The sequence below is a fragment of the Rhinolophus sinicus genome, chromosome 16 (assembly GCF_057876585.1).
Source record: "Rhinolophus sinicus isolate RSI-liver-muscle chromosome 16, RSI-T2T, whole genome shotgun sequence".
Lineage (NCBI taxonomy): Eukaryota > Metazoa > Chordata > Mammalia > Chiroptera > Rhinolophidae > Rhinolophus > Rhinolophus sinicus.
This window is the reverse complement of record NC_142516.1, coordinates 4,734,054-4,747,017: the sequence shown is the minus strand read 5'-3', so window position 1 is coordinate 4,747,017 and position 12,964 is coordinate 4,734,054. Positions and strand designations below refer to the sequence as shown.

Below are 12,964 nucleotides of genomic sequence, written 5' to 3'. Positions count from 1 at the left end.
GACTTGAGGTGCCGTGAATATATGTTAAGCTGATGCTAGATTATGCCTTTCTGACTCCTATTTCCCCAGTCTTGAATTATTTAGCTCAAATACATGCTAATCTTAAAAAGCCCCTTTTCTTAATAACCCCAGTGATGACTTATGATATTTAAGGAAAATATTGAAAGTTGCCCTGTGAGAGCAACTCCCTTTGAAAGATACGTAGATGACTTGAAGCAAAGCTTCTGTGGCTCTAACTAGATTATTCTGTTTGTAGGGTGATGTGTTTAGTGGGAATTCTGACGTGATTCTCTTGTGTATCCCCTTTGTCTTAAGTTGGTAAGCAGTTGGCTGAGTCTCCAGGACTTTATCCAGTTAAAGAGTCGAGTTTTACATCACCTTTCTTCAGCCATAGCTCAAACCTTACCTTCCTCCTTCACACTCAAGGAAATCCTCAGAGAAGTTACTGTGCACTCAAGTCAAGTTAGATTATTGTTTGAATTTAATGGTCTTCTGCTTTTATTCTTTGAAGGGATTTAGTGCTGGCAGCATCTGCAGCCTCAACAGAAGTTAGCATCCTTGCTCGGCAAAGCGATCAGGTAAATTCCTCTCCTTTGTCACTTGTATGTGATACTTTTCTGATAGAGATTTTGGAGGGAGTTAACTGTGTGGTCAAGATTTAGATGAGCTCACGTCCCTTTTCATGAGTTCCTGGATGAGAGCAAAGCTTAAATGACAAAGTGCCTTGGACCAGATGGTTGGGTGTTGCCCGGGACATACGCGGGTGTCAGAACTCGCAGTTCTTCAGTGTCATAAAAATCCCGTCTGTTCTCTCTGGATCCATCCACGGTCTGTGGGTTAAACATACTATGTAATCAACCTCCAGCAGGAGCATACCTGGTGTGTAGGAGGTTTTTCCTGCCTTGTTCTATCTTAACCATCTTTGTTTTCTTCCTATTACTTGAACCTGCCCCTTCTGTTCAATTATCTGTAACCCATCCTTGATCATGGGCGAGAAACACGCAGGTCACACCAAATTGTGACTCACCAGAAATACGTTCTGTTGCACTTTGAGAAACCATCAGAAAGCTGGAAATGCTGGTGCATAGAAGAACCCACCTTCCTCCTTGAGGGCGGGGAGTGGGCTGAGGCAGTCGCAGAGTGACCAGAGGAGACGTGCTAAAAGGGAAACTTCTTTTTAAAACTCCGCCTCGAGTTTAAAATTGTTTCGTGTACCCCATACACACACACTCATGCCTCTTCACCCATTCAGCATTTGTCCATCGCTCTCTGGGTGTCAGGGTGGCCCACCGTGTGTGGCACTCATAGTACATATGGTGGGCCGCTTCGTGGTCACGACCAGAGGTCGGCAGTCTGATTTGCTGCTCTTGGATTGGCTGCACTAATGATTTCCTAATAGCACAAATATTTTGTGTTCACACACTTAAAGTACACTTTTATCTTTACTTTTTATCAAAGTAATTTATGTACATGGTTGAAAAATAAAGTAGTAGAGATGGGCTTATACATTAAAAAACCATCCCTGCCCCACCCCATCCTGATCCAGCTTTGTTCTCTAGAGGGGACCATTTTTAACTTGTACATTTTTTTTGTCCTAATTCTCACCTCCTTGTCCTGGACTTCTCATGAGTCATTCCTTATTCGTTTTAGACCTTATTGGCTGTTACGGCAGATGAGGATTTAGCTCACATATAACCTACATAATCCCCCCTTCTTCCTCTCAATAGGATTATAGCACTATTTTAGTTTCTTCTGTGGGTTACCTCTGTAACTTTCATATTTTTTTACCTTTGTTTCCGATGGTGTCACCGTATAGTACACCCTTGGCCATCCACTTTATGAGGAGTAATCTCAGCACCCCCACCCTTGCCTTGAGCTTCCCCTCCCCCCTCTAGCTGCTGTTGTCTGTTGTCTTTCAAAAATATCAAAACTGATACCGTTTCCATTCTGTTCTGTGGTGATTAATTCTTTATTTTGTCTGCGGTTGTTTTGTTTACATTATTATGAATGTGATTGTTACTCGCTTCATAGCTAAGTCGTGGAGTGTGATCATGTCCCCTTTCCTGAACAGCTTTTTGTTTTTCTCTGTTACTCATTGAACACTATTCTTCTTTGATTCATGCTGCCCAGTTTGTGTTAACACTGAAAGTAAGACAAAATGTTAGTGATTTTTAAAAATTGGAAATCATTTGTTGGAAGGAACAGAGCCCACTCAGCAAACTTAAGCAAAAGGGGCATTTATTGGAAAGACTTAGTGGCTTCTCACGGAACCCGGGAGCAGGAGGATGGACCTGTGTGGGGAGCTCGCGGATAGGTGAGATGAGCATGGAGGTCACCTTGTGTTTGTGGACCCGTGAGCACAGGCATCCGGCCCGCTTTATAGGCTTCGCTGCCCCAGACCGCAGGAGACACAACGGGGGGCCCTGGGCCCAGTCCCAGACTTCTGGGAGCAGTCTGGCTGGTTTCGTGCAGCTGCTGGGTTTACCCGCCATGTTCGGGATTCTACCGAATTTTGGTGGGCGGTGGGTAGTATTTATTCGTAAGGCAGGGACGAGGCGCACCAGGAACAGATTTTTCAAATCAGCCCCTTGCTTGATGGCATACTCATGACTTTTAGACCATCTTCCCAGATTTTAGAGTCTGCCCACACATACGTCATAAAGCTAAACCAAGTGAGTTGTCTTAATATTTGAACAGTGCTGAAGAGCCAGCGCAAAGCTCTAACATGGCGTTTTCTTCTGCTGCTTCTTTTTTCCAGGTGAATTGGGAATCTTGGTTGCTGGAGGATTCTAGCCGCGCTGAACTGCCTGTGACGGACAGGAACGATGACTCCCTGCCCGTGGGAGTTGCCATCGATTACACTAACCAGGTGGAGGCGGCCATCGGTGAGTGCGGCCGACGGCGCTCTGCACATAGTCCTCTCTGTTGGTGGTCAGTGTTTAAATCCCATTCCATGAGTTCACGGCAGAATCGACTCTGTGGAGCACTTCTAACTTCTGGTGGCACACTTCCACTTATAGAGTGACGTGGAGCACATTGTGACAGCACTACACTAGCTTGAGTGGGCACTTATTGATGAGACCAAGGCCAGACACACCCCGTGTCTGTCTGTGTTTCTGTATACTTTCGAATATGGTTGAAATCTAGGACCCCGGGATTTCACTGCTTTGTTTCGTGGCCCATTCCAGTTCCCCCCAGGGACCTCCCGAGGGAACACTAGCCCACACCGTACTGCATGTCAGTACTTGGTTTGAAGGCAGGGGTTACAAAATGGAGGCCTCGGGCACATGGCTTCTACACGGGGCCTGAGCGTGTCTTCTCCCTGGCTGGAGCTGGGCAGAGCCGCCGTCCCCTGAAATGTGCGGGTGGAGCGGAAGACACATTCTTTGCTCTTTGGTGCTTCAGGCACCATTACGTTCCTTGTCCTTTCCCTGGTCAGGTGATTTGGTCTGGTTAGCTCATTTACTCTGATTCTCTTAAAGTCTCATTTGACAAAATCCATGCTTACGATTCAACTGTGAGTGAATGTAAAGCGATTTGACTCACCTTTCTGTGTCCTACTGTGTGTTTTCCAAAGAGTCTAGTCTGTCATTTTTCTACTTAAACCAGCCACTTGCTAGAGACAAACTCCTATCTGGGTCAGGGGGATTGTTGGACCTACCTCCCAAACACCGAGACACTCATGAAAATCGAGGGAGCTTGGGGTGAGTCCGGCTGCTGCGGGACTGCCAGAGCCTCCGTGCAGGGCCTGCCAGGACGGCGGCAGCCGGTCTCTATGATCATGGTGGAAGCTCTCTTCAGAGAGCGGTTGCCCGGAGAAGCTGTTCAGATCTGATCAGAGCAAACTGCCTCGAGCTGTTGTTGGGACGAGTCTGGGCAGCCCCTTCTTGCTTAGGGCAGTCATTCCCTTCCGGCCCAGACCCTTCAGTTGACCTGGCTCTTTTTTCACTTTTGTTTTCTAACAGATGATGAGAAGACTCTTCCTCCTGCTCCAGTTCTTCTGTTACTTTCAACAGATGGTGTGCTTTGTCCGTTTTATATGATCAATCAAAATCCCGGGGTTAGATCCCTCATCAAAACACCAGAACGACTCTCATTAGAAGGAGAGCGACAGCCCAAGTCATCAGGTACGGTCTCTCCCTACTTTCACAGGAAGGGGCTACATGGGCTTGTACAGGGCCATTCCCAAGGACGAAAAGATGTCATAGTGCACAGGGGTCCATCTTAGTGAGTCAGGGACTAACCTTTCCCTTGAAGACACACACACACACTTGCCTTCCCTTACCCACAAGCTTTGTTCTCCAATCTTTACTTTAGAAAAAAAAGGAAGCTCAGCCAGATGGGTCCCCTCAGGTAATTTGCCAACAATATCCTATTATAAGAGCCCATGTTATATGGTCTAAATCCTGAAGGCGTGTTTAGTCATGAGGGATTGGTTAAATAAATGATTGTGCATTCCTACAGTAAATGCCACGTAACTATTAAAAATGTTAGATATATTGACAAGGAAAGAGTTAGTGGGCTATGAAAAAGTGCTATATAGTGTATGATTTATGAGAAAAATATCTGCATAGAAAAAATACTTGAAAGATGGATTTTACAATCTAAGTAGTGCTTATTTCTGGGTGGGGAGGACATGGGAATTTTCTTTTGCTTACCTGTATTTAATTTTCTTCAGATTTGTTTGCTTCTCTTCTTTGAAAATATTACTTAAGTAATGTATAGTTATTGGAGAAAAATTGGTAAATACAAAACCAAGATCATTAAGGGCCGCTCACCAAGTAGCAGCCCCAGCAGCGTGTCAGTGCATGTGCTCCTGTGCAGAAAGGCACACGTGTCAATGCTAACCTGTATTGTCAGCGTTTTCAGTGCCCTGTAGCTCTTCTGAGAACAAAATATAAAACTTTTTAAAGGGGGTTGTTTCATATTTTCAAACGTCACTAATATTTCTCTTCTTCAATTCTGGGAATATGTAACTATTAAGAATTTCTTTTCTAGCATGGCTACAAATGCTTATCATGTAACCAATTCCCTGTCTAAGAAAAAGCATGTTGACCAGTTGGCTTGGATGAGGCTGACGGTACTCAGTGTCTTCTCGCTGCTTCATCATCAGTGAGCCAGCTACGTGGGCTCCTACCATGTTTCCCCGATAATAAGACCCAACTGGAAAATAAGCCCCAGCATGATTTTTCAGGAAGACGTCGCCTGAACATAAGCCCTAATGCATCTTTTGGAGCAAAAATTAATATAAGACCTGGTTTTATTTTGAGGGAAACATGGTATCTGTGGCCCCAAGTCGTAAACCAGGTGGCTTGCCTAGCCTGGATCAGTGTTGTTGTGCTGGGATATCTGTCTACAGTGTGTGTGCTCAGTTGTTTTTCCTTGAGGGGCCATGAGTACCATAAGCTGCTGTACCCACTTGCCTGGTCTGCCTGTAACACGCAGTGTTCCCTGTGGGATGACGCGTGTTTCTGCGCACAGTCCATCCGGAAGGACTTTGCTAGTCGCCCATTAAGCCCCAGTTTACTGTTCGCCTGTCCTAGAAACACACTCACTCCTTTTGCTCTTGGCCCAGAGGTAATAGCCATGTTCAGATGAATGGAAGAGAGCCATGTAGGGGCAGGCAGTGTCCCGCCAGCTCTAGCTAAAGCCCAGTCGTGGGTTCAGAAGACATTAATGATTCCGTTTCCAAGGATGCTGGGTTGAATGGTCAGAGATAGCAGTGTGCTGGTTTTCAGATGTTCAGTTCCGTTTTCAGTGGGAAAAGCACTTGTGATTTCTTTCGGGTCTGGCATGTACTCTTCACGTTGGTCTACCAAATGTGAATGGAGGATTAACACGTGTGTGTGTGTCTGTAAAGAAGTTAGCTGTTGTTGGTTCCGTATTCATTGTGCAAAAGAAGTATTAACAATAGATTTGCTCACATTCTTATACTTTCATAAAAGAGACAATTCGTAAAGCAGTGTTTTCAGACTTGTATCTGAAGTATTTCATTGCTTTAGAACAGAGTGAGGTAAACTGTTATCTCAAGACAAGTTGGAAGAACCAAGATCCATTAATATCAACGTATTGGTAAAAAATACTCCTTCCTTATTTAGTTAGTTATTCAATTTAGAGAAGTAACATGTTTATAGAAAGTTTGGAAAATAGAAATAAATTTAAACTTGTCTTTTGGGGTTTTCTCTTCCAAAGTTTTGTCATAAACGTATTTCTTCATAGTTATATTCAGATTGTATATATCATCGGTATGCAGGTTTATAATTTAAATTGTAAGCATTTTCCAGATTCTTATATAATTTTCATGATTCATTTAAAAGAATGACTGCTTAATAGTCGATTGGATATTTACCATGTCTTTCTTTTTTATGTCATTTTTATAGGCTTTATTCTTAGAAGTGGGATTACTGGGTCCATTTCTTATGATTTTAGAGACATAATGCTAAAATATCTTCTAAAAGACTGTGCTAAATTAGGTACCTGCTAGTGATAAAAGGTTTCAGGTTCATTTTACCTTTCCAAACATAAACGGATTATGAATATTTAAATTTTGATAATTTAAAGGATAAAAATATGCATCAAATAAATGTATATTTCTTCTCTTAGATCGAATATATTTTCTTTGTGTGAATTAGGTTCCCAGCTTATATCTATTAGTCTTGAAATTGTTTTATCTCGATTTGTACGAGTTTTTAAAAAAATATAAAACATTGTCATTTGCTGCATATTTTTTTTAGTTCTTTTACCTTTTAGGTATGTAACTTTTTTATATAGTCAAATCTTTATCTTTTCCTTTTGTGATTTTTTTTTTTTTTTTTTTTTGGTCGCTTCTAAATTTATTTAGCTGTTAGCCTCTCAGAGACTTAACTCTGTTTTTGTCTCCTTTGTTTTGAGATATAATACATAAGTGTTTTATATATATATGTATATATATATATATCTTTAATTCATCTAAAATTGCTTTTAGTGACTATTACGAAGTAGAAATCTGAATTAAAATTTTTTCCTGGTTGTTGCAGAATGACTTATTTTTCATTGCAACGTTGAGAAATGTATTTTTTTTTATTATCCATCTGTGTATCTGTGAAGTCCTGTTAGTCTGCGTAATGTTCTTCCCCATTTCCTTTATCCTTCAAAGTTTTATACATCTCATCCTATGGAACGTTTGCTATGGAAAGTGCAACATCAACTCCATTTCCTTTTTTCTTTTTCCTTCCTGAACTAGGACCATTATTTTTGGCTTCGTTCTGCCACAAACCCTTAGCCACTTGCTTACTGTTATGTGGACCTCTGCCGTTAAAGTGTTAAGTTCTCCCTTTTTCTCCATTTTTCTCATTGCAGGAAGTACTCCCACTACCCCAACCTCTCAAGCCCCACAGAAACTCGATGCTTCGGCCGCCACAGGGCCCGTCTGTGTTCCACCTACATTGTTGGCTGCTCCCACCTCCACCTTCTCTTTGCCTTCTGTCGCTGGAACCTCCGCCGCGTTCTCCTTTAGTTCTGCATCCCTGAAATCCTCTGGCTCTGTCCCTGGGGAGCCCCCTCCTTACTCCAGTGGCTCTGACAATTCCAAAGCAGCTCTGTTCTCTGGTGCACCCACCTTCTCTTTTGCTCCTCCCTCTCAAGCCTCCCCAGCCCCTGTCCCTGCGGCCTCTCCCATGGCACCACCAGCTGCCTCGTTCTCCTTTGGATCATCGGGGTTTAAACCTGCCATGGAAAGCACACCAATGCCAAATGTGTCCGCTCCAAACATCGGAATGAAACCCTCCTTCCCACCCTCAGCCTCCACAGTTAAGGTCAACCTTAGCGAAAAGTAAGTGACACTTCAAGATTGAGTCTTCCGTTGGGTGGGTAGAAGTGTGGCGTGTATTCACTGAAAACAGAGCCACTGTGAGTGGAATACTTGAGGAGATTTCCTGTTTTTTCCAAAGTAATACTAGCAAATGGTAAAAAATCAAGTAACGTAAAAGATTTGCGTTTCATCAGTGGACAGCGTCCAGAACAGTCTCTTAGAATTTTTTTTTTTTTTAACTATTAGAGGTTGATATTTAATTTTTTTTTTTAATTGGGGAACATTGTGTTTTTCCAGGACCTATCAGCTCCAAGTCAAGTTGTTTTTTTTCAATCTAGTTGTGGAGGGCGCAGCTCAGCTCCAAGTCTAGTAGTTGTTTTTAGTCTAGTTGTGGAGGACACAGCTCCCTGGCCCATGTGGGAATCGAACCGGCGACCTTGATGTTATGAGCAGTGCGCTCTAACCACTGTGCCAACCGGCCGCCCACCTGTAGTTCAACTCCAAGCTCAAGCTGTTGTTTCTCACTGGCCCATGTGGGAGTCGAACCGGTGACCTTGGTGTTATGAGCACTGCGCTCTAACCAACTGAGTCAACCGACCGCCTAGAGATTAATATTTAACTACTTATTTTGCTTTTGCAGATGTCAAATATAGGAGATAGTTCTTATTTTTAAAAAATGCAGCGCTACGGAGCACGTGTCAGTCCTGTAAGGGAAGTGAATCTCTTGTAGTTCTTTTTCGCCTTTTGTCCACCCTTGACTCTGAGCTGTTTTCTACACAGCCACCAAGTGGTCTCGTGAAATTGTAAATACGTTAGCCTGACAGTCCCCAGGGGCTTCTCCTTGCTCGTGGAGTCCCACCTCCTTCGCGTGGTATTCCAGTTTCCTGCAGATCTGGGTCCTTCCAACTCACGCATCTCTTACTTTTTACTTCTGTATCTGCTTGTTGTGTTCTCCCCACGAGAATGGAAGCTTCTTGAGGGAAGTGATCCCTTATATATTGTCACCCTTCCCCAGGTAACCCCTGAGTATAAACCTACCAGTGTGCCCCCCATTCATCTGTACTATCTCTTGTTGCCATGGAGATGGTGCTAGCTGTTGTCACCGCTGCCACCATTGTCATTGTCAGTATTAAATTGTCACACAGCCACTTCATTTTATAGTTGCCTTGTGCTCCTTTTTGTGCCTGCGTTATAAATTATCTCCCCAGTCATCTAATGCTGGACATTTAGATTGTTTACAGACGTATGTTCTTTAGGAGAAGCTTACCTTACATTCTCCGTAGGCGGTAAATATCCCAGAGATGGAGACCTGCTTTCCTCTTCCTTTTTTCACTCCTCAGAGGAAGCAATCACTCCCAAACGAATTATCAGTAATTTCCTTGGTGAAAGGAGGGTACTAAACTCTCCTAAGTATAATTGAGTCCCACCCTCTTTTGTTTTACACGGCTTGATAGAATAAAAAATAAGTATTTCATATTGTGATAAACTTAGTTTCATTTTCACATGAAGTACTTACTTGGTATTTTCATTAATCATTCCTAGATAAGCAGAAGATGAGAAGTTTTCTTGCATTTTCCCCTTTGATAGGAAACAGCTAAGCATTTCCGTTTCTTGAACGCTAAACTGTGGATAGTAAGTTACCCTTTGATGACGTTGCTCTTGACCAGCACGAATCATCTAACCGCAGGCTGTTCTGATGCCGTTTTCAGGTTTACTGCCGTGGCTGCCTCTGCTGCTGCTGGTAGCTCACAGAGCCTGCCCTCCGTGCTGCCGTTCTCCTCTGCCTCCAAGCCAGCTTCGGGGCCTCTCAGCCACCCCACGCCCCTGTCTGCGTCATCCAAGTCCTCAGTCTCTCCCTCAGCTGCAGGTATGATCTTCAGCAAACTACTTGAGAGCTCAGATGAACATTTTCCAGTTGTGGAGAAGCCTAGCTAACACAGTGGGACTAGGTCAGCTTTTCCTGCTTCCTGCATCTCATACTTATGTGCTACGGCTTCTGTACTTGTGTTGGGAGAATTTGCAATGGCCCCGTGTGAAGGGCAGTTACAGAATAATTCTTTAAGCTGCGAAGAAAAGAGCCTGCAGTGGCTATTACCCTTATTGCCTCTGGTGGCCCTTTGAATTTTCACACTCAGCCCTTCTGTAACAGATTAACAAATAAAGATGGTAAGTGGAGATGATAATTACAGCCAAGCTGAATTTCTTATAGCCAAGTTGCATTATGAACCTCCATGAGCAAATGTACCTAGCCTCTCCCTTTTTTCCTATCAAACCTGCAGAAAGGTTACAAAAATTGTATAATGAATACTATGCCTTTCACCCGAATTTAACACTTGCTAACATTTCACACCATTTGCTTTACCTCCTTCTTTTTATGTACATTTTTTCCTGAAACATTTGAGAGTTAATCGCAGACACCATGAAACACTTCACCCCTACATACTTCAGTGTGTATCTCCAGAAAAACAAGGACACACAATACACTATCACATGCAGGAAATTTATCAATAATCCACCATCCATATTCATATTTCCACAGTTATCCTAATGTTTTTTATGGCTTCCGCCCCCCCTCTCCCCCCAAGCCAAGAACAAATCAGCGATCATCTTATGTTCCAATTTTGTCTCATTAGTCTCCATCTCACACAGTTCTTCTCTTTTTGGTCTTTCGCAACATTGACTCTTACGAAGAGGGCAGGCTGGTAGTTTTGTGGACTGTCCCTCAGTTTGGATGTGATTGTTCCCACATGATGAGATCCCGCTTAAACGCTTTGAGCAGTGGCACCATGTAGGGGATGTGCATCGCTTTGCCTGACTCACAGAAGTGAGGCTCATTTGTCATTTGGTTAAGGCGGGGTTTGCCAGATCTGTCGCAGTTTTGAAGTTGGTTATTGGCATGAATGCCAGTGGTAATACCTAGCCAGACATATTTAGATTGCCATTTGGTGTTAGAGGGATAATTTTATTTTGGTAAATACTGAGCAAGCATCGAGCTGTGAAATTCCTGAAATCGTCTCTCCTTATCTGTTGCTGAGGAGAAAAGGGCTGCTTTGTGGAGTTTGCCAAAGTCACCTGCCTCGTTGCAGGACTTTTCATTCGATTCTGAAAGATAACTGTGTAAGACCCAAAAAGTTAGGAAGCCTTGGCTTAGTCTTTTCACATCTCTTTAATGGTTTGGGAGAGAAAATTTGAATCTTAATGCACATTTACTCTCTCCCTTTCTGCTGCTCACCGCCCCAATCTCCTCCACACCCCACATACACCCATTACTATTCATTTGTAAAGTTTGGAGGTCCTAGATTATTGGCTCTCAGTCCCAGTTGCACTGGACTCTCAGGGGGATCCCTTTCCTAACAGTTTATCAGGCTCTCTGGGGGTGAGACTTGGGTGTGGGTTTTTGGCTGGTTGGTTTTAAAAGCTCCCTACGTGATTCAAATGCACACACGGTGAGTCTTGTGTTAGAGGCTTCAAGGAGGGTCTGAAGACCCTGCGAGTCCTCACACACTTTGGCCCCAGTTCCTCGAGGTACACCAGGAGTCTCTGTGGGGAGTAAGGATGGGCCAAGTGGCCGGCCTCCTGGGCGCGCCCACCAAACACCTATTACCAGAGTCACTCTGGTTTTATCTGCTTTTTAAATGGGTTTCACATCACATCTAAAAATGGATGTTTTCTAGTTATTTTGGAACAGAGGCTAACACAACTGCGGCCATCACTCTTGCTAACAAAGATCATAAAAGGGGTCCAGGGACAAGGAGAAACTTATTTTTCATTTGAGGAAAGGACATTTGTGATGGGAGAAGTGAAGTGATGGAGTCAGTGTTGTCTGTTTTAACTGACTTTTGGTTCCAGCAGGGCGATCAGCTCCGGGCGGTCCGAGTCCGGTGCCCTTGGGGGGGCAGAAATCGCCCAGGATAACCCCTCCAGTGGCAAAGGCAGGCTCTCCCCAGGTACGTTGGACCTCAGTGCACAATGCTGTGCTTATTAATTTGCTGCCCCAAACAGGCACGTTTGTAAAATGGGTTTGTGTGGTTTAGAATTTATACTTTTGTAAAGTACTTAGGACTTTGTGATAGGAAATATACGCGTGTGACCTTTGAATATTTGTAATATGTGCTCCTAAAAGCCATTTATCTCAACTCCAGAGTCTGATTGTTTTTCTGCTAGTCCCTGAGCTTATCCAGGCTATGCTGTCATTTTGTTGTGTTCTCTTTATGTGTGAAAATACTGTAGCCTCGAATTGTTTTCTCTTAATCCCAAAGTAATCAGGAAATCTATCCCACGTCCTCTTTCCTTACCATCTCAGTTTACTTATTTAACTTCTTATTGACATATAATACACATAAGGAAAAAAGTACATGTACACCTCAGTGAATTGTCACCAGCTGAGCACACCTTGGTAACCAACACTCAGACCAAAAAATAGAACATTACTGGGACCCCAGAGTTACCCTGCGTATGTGCCCTTCTAGTCACCACCCTTGCCAAAGGGGGACTCGCTGTCATGATTTCTGACAGCGTAGTTTAGTTTAACCTGTCTGCCCCTTCTCTAAATGGCATCGCTTATGTATCCTGGTATCTGGCTGTTTTGCTTACCTAGTATTTGTGAGGTTTATATGAATAAACCTCTTAGTGGTGATCATACTACAAGTATTCATTCCACTCTTTTTTTTTTTCCCCCAATACCATATTTTAATAAATTTATTGGGGTGACAATTAGTAAAATTACATAGATTTCAGGTGTACAATTCTGTATTACATCATCTGTAAATCCCATTGTGTGTTCATCACTCAGTCAGTTCTCCTTCCATCACCATATATTTGATCCCCCTTACCCTCATCTCCCACCCCTCACCCCCCACCCCCCTTACCCTCTGGTAACCACTAAACTATTGTCTGTGTCTATGAGTTTGTGTTTCTCATTTGTCTTGTTCTTTTGTTGTTTTTGGTTTATATACCATTCCACTCTTGATGGGCATTCGAGTAGTTTCCAGGTGTAAGTAAACGTGAACGGTGCTGCTGTGTCCCCCCTGCTAACGTCATAGTCCAGGCCATTATCTCTTACCTAGTCCCTCCTGACGAGTCTCCCTCCCTCTTACTGTCATCTGTGCTCTATTTAGCGGCAAGAGGGAGCTTTTGAAATCATAAATCAAAGAGTAGTTTAAACTCTCCTAAAAC

The 12,964-nt window shown here is 43.3% G+C and overlaps 1 protein-coding gene across 4 annotated transcripts in view; it reads left to right on the top strand.

Moving 5' to 3' along the window:
- The window catches only part of NUP214 (nucleoporin 214), a 92,003-nt gene that overhangs the window by 11,762 nt on the left and 67,277 nt on the right, over positions 1–12,964 (top strand). For 2 of the 4 annotated variants that reach the window (XM_074331195.2, XM_074331193.2), the window contains exons 9-14: positions 512–578; positions 2,759–2,885; positions 3,966–4,127; positions 7,339–7,810; positions 9,499–9,656; positions 11,642–11,736. In XM_074331195.2, coding sequence (XP_074187296.2) covers positions 512–578; positions 2,759–2,885; positions 3,966–4,127; positions 7,339–7,810; positions 9,499–9,656; positions 11,642–11,736 — 1,081 coding nt within the window. Of the gene's footprint in view, positions 1–511; positions 579–2,758; positions 2,886–3,965; positions 4,128–7,338; positions 7,811–9,498; positions 9,657–11,638; positions 11,737–12,964 lie in introns of all 4 variants that reach the window. The other 2 variants (XM_074331194.2, XM_074331192.2) reach the window with 1 other exon arrangement.